We start from the raw sequence: 6,562 nt of genomic DNA, 5'->3' as shown, positions 1-6,562 counted from the left end.
GTAATGTGTTATAATTTTTATCATTAAGCACAAAAATATTTTAGATATTTCCTTCTTGTCTATAAAAATATTAAATGAAATAAATATTTTAGACTTCCTTATGTACTGAAGTACTTCAATGTATAAGAACTCTGAGTAGGGAGCACTGGAGATGTATACTATAGTCTGGTCATTTGGAGTTTTCACATTCACTTTTTAAATTTTTTTATTTTTATTTTTTAAAACAAATGGGGTACAACTTGTTTCTCTGTTTGTACATGAAGTAGAGGCATACCACTTGTGTAACATTACATTTACATAAGGTAATGGTGTTTGATTCATTCTGTTATTATTCCTCCCCCCCACCACTCCCACGACTCTTTACCTTCTGTACAGTCCCCTCAATCCTCCATTCCTGCTCCCTCCCATAGCCCATTATGTGTCACCATCCGCTTATCAGTGAGATTATTCATCTGTTGGATATTTGAGATTGGCTTATCTCACTTAGCATGATATTCTCCAATTTCATCCATTTGCCTGCAAATGCCATAATTTTATTATTCTTCATAGCTGAGTAATATTCCATTGTATATATATACCACAGTTTCTTTATTCATTCATCAGTTGAAGGGCATCGAGTTTGGTTCCACAATCTGGCTATTGTGAATTGAGCAGCTATGAACATTGATGTAGCTGAATCTCTGTAGTATGGTGATTTTAAGTCCCTTGGGTATAGGCCAAGGAGTGGGATACCTGGGTCAAATGGTGTTTCCATTCCAAGTTTTCTGAGGAATCTTCACACTGCATTCCAGAGTGGCTGAACTATATTGCAACCCTACCACCAATGGATGAGTGTACCTTTTCCCCCACATCCTCGCCAACACATATTGTTGCTTGTATTCTTGATAATCCCCATTCTAATTTGGGTGAGATGGAATCTTAGGATAGTTTTCATTTGCGTTTCTCTTATTACAAGAGATGTTGAACATTTTTTCATATATCTGTTGATTGCTTGTAGATCTTCTGGGAAGTGTCTGTCCATTCCCGTGGCCCATTTGTTGATTGGGTTATTTGTATTCTTGGATACACTCACTTTTAAATGATATAGAAATGGATTGTAAGAAGCTGAAATTTTTGCTTTGTTTTCCATAGCTTTGAAATGAGGGTGTTTTTAAATAAGTATTGTTTTGCAATCAGATTTCAAATATTTGCATTGCATTAAATAAATTATGTAGTTAAATCTAAAGAGTGAAGCTTGAATCAAGAATTTGGGGAAAGATCACATGACTTGGAAAAATAAAACCCTGGCTGTGGTGGGTGAGGGAGGGGGTGTGAGCAGGCCTCCTGGCAGTAACTCCTTGGCTCTGAGGCCCCTGGGGCAGTGAGTCTCGCCAAGGGAAAGGGTGTTGGCCCAGCTGGACAGCCAGTGGATACTGCCTGCTGCAGTACTACCTGGGGGGTCCACTCCTGGTGCAGTGACCTCTGCCAGAGGAAAGGTGAGAAGCACAGCATGTAGACCTCCATATTTTCCAGTGTACATAGGAGCACTTGAACTCAAAGAAAAGAGGGGAGTCACAGGAGGATATCAGATGACAGATGGATCTGTGAGGCCAACTGAGTGAAGGAAGGAGTCCAGTTGTTTCACAGATGAATCATGAAATGATTTGAGAGGATGGGCAGGACTGTCGACCCACGTGGAGTGAACCTAAGAAGGCCACAGTCTCAGCCTCAATGGGACCCAGAGTCCTGATCACCCTAAGTGCTGTGCCCTCTTTCCCTCAAGCACTGAGTTACTTGGAGAGAGTGAAGGGGCAGCCGAGCCTGCTCACAGGGTTAGAGAGGACTTTCCTCCTTGGTGCAGTGAATCCTTGGGGAGAGAAGGAAGCATGGTGCTCTACCTCCCAGGATGGCTCTCAGGCAAGGTGGGACAGGGAGGCCTAAACCTGGGAGCAGGTGAGTGCTCAATAGCTGAGCTGTGAGTCTGGAGCTACCCAGGGGATTGTGTGTTCCAACCCACCCTTACTCCTGCTGCCACAGAGACTGAGGATTTTCGGTGGAATCCTAAGCATTTCTACTGCAGGGTGATCACACACAGCCAGCTCCCAGAGATGGAGATCCCAACTGACCAAGACCTTGGCTTTGGGAGCAGGCCAGTGTCAACTCCAGGTCCACCCATAGCTGTGAGAAGATTGCAGATGAGGCTCCCTGTGCAGAAGGCCGGCTGAGAGGAAGGGCAGCCCCCAAACTGTGTGACACGTGCCAGGGCACTTCTCAGACCAGGCCACGATGCTCCTCCTACTGGCTTCCACATTCCACCTGGCATGCAGGGGGCTGTTCATCCACAGAATCTTCTGGAAATCCCAGGGGGAGGCCACTCCTTCCAAAAGTGATCTTCAATGAATTAATACCTCCTTCCCACACTGATGTTACTGTATCGTGATGGCAGAACACATCCAGGCAGGTATGGAGGGTGGTGCCAGTGTGTGTCGGGGTGGCTCTTTCTCAGGAATGTACTTGTTGTCTGTCCTCAGAGATGGTGGTCCCTCCAGGGCAGGCACTTACCATGGGCAGGCTCAGCCTAACTGCTGTGGGTACTGGGTCTGAGTGCCTCTCTATGCCACTCGCTAGTGTTTTCTGTTTTGCAGAGGATGCCTGGGACACACAAGGGTAAGTAACGAGGTCCAGCTCATTGCACCATGGAAGGCAGGGGACTTGTTCACACAGTCCAGCTCAGCAAGCTCTGGACCTGCATGCTCCTCCCAGCTGAAAGCGACTGCATGTTCAGAGAACTTGCTCTGTGTCAGGAGTGGACCCTGGGCATCCACACCTGGGTCACTCCCCAGTACTGCTGCAGGGGAGACTGAGGCAAACAAAGGTGACATCACTTGAGGCACTAAAGGCAGGTCTGTTAGGACTCAGGAGTCCTGAGGCCAGACTGCCTGTGTTCCCTAGGGGCCTCAGAGGGAATCAGCCTGTGCAGCCACACCACTCAGCATTGCTCAAAGGCAGAGGGAGGGAGGACCCTGAGTGAGCAGGCTGACAACCCCTGCTATGCTGGAGATCTGACTGGTCATCTCCCTCACTCCTCTTCCCACTCAGCAGTGCCAGTTGACCACATCCCACGTGCCCTGGACAAGGCAGCTGTGGTCACTTTCAGACCCTCTATTCAAGGCATGGGTGGGTTCTGCAGGATACCATGGGATGGCTGTCTCCATTCCCTCCCCTTCCTTTCCCAGCATGTGCATCTATTAGGATGTGTGAAAAGATTCTCAGCTGAACCTTGGGAATTCTCAGGAAGGCAGTGCAGCAGCTGCCTTCTGCTTTCAGCCCCTTTCTTCAGAACCCCAGGGCTCCCATGCCCCTGGGCTCCACTCAGCCACACTTCCCAGGAGAGGGGAACACTCCACACATACAGCCTAGCCCTCTGGGGAGGCTCAGGCTCAGCTACAAGTCTGTCCTGCTTGCTGACAGGAGCAAGTGCTTTTCAGGGATGACCTCAACTCCCTGAGCCGACCTTGTCCGCCCAGATCCTGAGCAGGCTCAGTCTGCTCTCTTGGGGGGTGAGGTGGGAGGATATCAAGACTTCCCCTCAGGTTGTGCCTCCTTCCGACCTGTGGGCCTGTCCTCTGTCCCTCTGGCCTTGCACTGCCTGGGAGCCAGCACCACACTGGCAAGCTGTCTTCACAGGTGAGTTCTTTTCTTCCAGGTCCACAGATTGCAGAGGGCAGGATTGTGTCCCACCATCTGGGCCAGGCTGCTATCTGCAGGGGTCGACTCCCTTCTGGGGCCAGGAGCAGCAGGGCCTAGTGCACATAGTGGGAGGACCCATGCTGATGCTGGGGCAGGCTGGAGGGCGCCTGTGGTGAGAGGCTCCCTGAATCCCCTTCCTGGGTTCTTTCCCACAGCTGACTGTGGTTCCCTCCCAGCAAGCCCCTGACCATCTCAGAATTTGCCAGCTCTCCATTTCCCCCTCCCACAGCAATCTCAGGCTGCTCAGTGGGAAGCTGTCACTTATCCCAGAATGTAGGGAATCTCAAGGGCAATATCTACAGAGCTGAGGGACATTCTCATGATGTGTATATTCACATCTGTGACTCTGGGTTCAGAGGGAGGTGATAGTTTCTGTCTCTATTCGATGCACCACTGGCTAGTGAGAGGCTATTTTTCTTTCTTAGAAAGCAGGAGTAATAGGAAGTGTTTCTCACAATTATGTGCATCAAACACAGAAGGATCAGATACCTGTAGTTCTAATTAAGGAGGCCCTAATGAGTTCTCTCTAATGTCTCCCAGAATTCATACCAATACAACTGCTGTTGCATTTGCACAGAAGACAAAGTCCATTTCTCCCAGGTACCTCTGGGCTCACCTGGACACGGGGTATCTGACAGAATTGTCCCTTCCATTGTTGGCCTGTCAGTTAACAAACATAATACAGCATAGATAACATTACCTCCATATGAACCATGCTACTTACAAGGTTTCACCTGAGTGCCACTCCTTACCTGGCATTTTCAGACAGATGCAATATTGTTGACTATTTTCTAGATATTAATAATTATACTTTATCTCATGATGAATTAGTTAAGGCTCTTCTAATGCCATCCTAACATGGCACAACTAGATCATCCAGTATTTCAATATTAAGGTATGTTTGCGCTTTTCTTCCATTTTTAGATTTTATTCACATTTTGTGCACCATAATATAGGCCTATAGAACTTTAAATTGGATTAATGGGAAATTAATCAGCAGGAGAGCAGAACAGAAGATAGACTGCAGAGGAAAATGGAAGAGGGACATGTTTGCCATATGCCGGCTCTGACAAGGGTGTGCACAGGGGACCGTCACCTGCCCTCATGTGCACAGGGGTAACTGTGCTCCTTGAGATGGACAGCCTGGAATCTGCCAAGTTCTGGCCTCTGGATGGTGCAGTGCTAGGACTGGGAAATCTTCAGCATCTGGGGACACAGGGACGTTCACCTGAAGGAGGTCTCACCAGATGAGACTCTCATTCAGGGCTGCTGTGATATTCAAATTGGGGGCTATCCCAGAAGCACTGGGAGAAGTGCCAGCCCCTGGTAAGAGCAGCAGATGGGGCTTTTGCCCCGGTGCCCACTAAGCCAGCTGTATCCAGACAGCAGGGCACACCGGACCAGGCAGCTCCTGTGAAATACAGCCCTCATGGTGACTCAGAGGCTATGGACGTTGGGGAGAAAAGTGGTGCACACACTGCCAAGAAAACCACCCTGTGAGTGTGTCAGGGGACCTCTGACCCTGGCAGTGAGGGATGCTTCCCAGAAATGTGACAGATGGCTTCTAGAGACTTGGCTGTTGGACTCATCTTCCTGTTCCAGACTGCAGTGGGCATCCTGGGCAACTCTACCTTCCTCTACTGTACTGTGCTCAGTGACTTTGCTGGGAACAGGGTGAAGCCCACAGATCTGATTCTCAGGAACCTGGCCTGGGCCAACTTCATGGCTCTCCTCTGTAAAGGAATCCCTCAGACAATGGTGGCCTTAGTCCTCGATCATTCCCTAGATGACATTGCTTGTAAAATTGTCTTCTATTTCCACAGAGTGGCCAGGGGGGTATCGCTTGGCTCCACATGCCTGTTGAGTATCTTTCAGGCCATCACCATCAGCCCCAGTAACTCCAAGTGGACGCAGCTCAGGGTCAGAGCCCCCAAGTTCATCCGGCCCTCCCTGTGCCTGTGCTGGGTCCTGCACATGCTGGTGAACGCCCTCATTCCCATCAATGTGATGGACATAAGGGGTGGGAGAAATCTCACTGGGATGAGGGATTTTGGTTATTGTGCTGTCAGCAGTCCCAGGAGACAATTTGCTACATTATATTCAGCCCTGTTGGCCTCCACTGATGTCCTGGGTTTGGGACTCATGATGTGGGCCAGTGGCTCCATGGTGGTTGTCCTGTCCAGGCACAAGAAGAGGGTCCAGCACATCCACAGGTCCTTGCCTTCCAGGTCTGTCCCTGAGAGCAGGGCCACCCACAGCATCCTCGCCCTGGTGAGCAGCTTGTGCTCTCGTACTCAACCTCCGCCATCTTAACCACATACATGGCTCTACTAGATGGAGCCACAAGGTGGTTGGTCCACACCAATGTGGCTATGGCCGCATGTTTCCAGCCTTCAGTCCCGTTCTGCTCCTTAGTCACTACACCTCAGTTTCCAGGCTCTGTTCTGGTTGCTGCTGTCTGCTGACAAACTGTCCAGGCACAGTCAGAGAGCTCTAAGGGTTATGCTTCCTGACCACCTTCCATTTCTTGTTTCTTCTGGTTGCTGGATGGTGTCTTATTCCCAGCAAGAGCTCCTCAGGACATAAGCCCATTGCAGAAGGCCCCATCCATCACTGATTGTGAAGGAGTCTGTCATCCTGGCAGTGCCTGAGTCATAATGCAGACGCTGATGCAATTGCTCTCCATCACTTCCTTGGAGAAAGAACATCACAGTGCTAGAGATCCAAGCTAGGACTAGAAGGATGGCAGCAGTCATTGTGAGCTTCCATCAGCTGGGGTGTCCACCAAAAGTCTGCTCTGTAGTCACAGGTTAAACAGAATGGGCCTGGAACT

The 6,562-nt window shown here is 49.5% G+C and overlaps 1 protein-coding gene across 1 annotated transcript; it reads left to right on the top strand.

Moving 5' to 3' along the window:
- Nucleotides 1–5,286: 5,286 nt before the first annotated feature.
- Nucleotides 5,287–6,042, top strand: LOC306648593 (vomeronasal type-1 receptor 3-like; the record flags this gene model as incomplete). Its single annotated transcript, XM_079118752.1, has 1 exon — nucleotides 5,287–6,042. One exon carries the CDS (start codon nucleotides 5,287–5,289, stop codon nucleotides 6,040–6,042), a length of 756 nt encoding a protein of 251 aa, XP_078974878.1.
- Between the last annotated feature and the right edge of the window lie 520 nt (nucleotides 6,043–6,562).

Source organism: Sciurus vulgaris (assembly GCF_902686455.1).
Source record: "Sciurus vulgaris genome assembly, chromosome: 17".
NCBI lineage: Eukaryota > Metazoa > Chordata > Mammalia > Rodentia > Sciuridae > Sciurus > Sciurus vulgaris.
The sequence above is the reverse complement of the archived record's forward strand: the minus strand, read 5'-3'. Positions and strand labels throughout refer to the sequence as shown.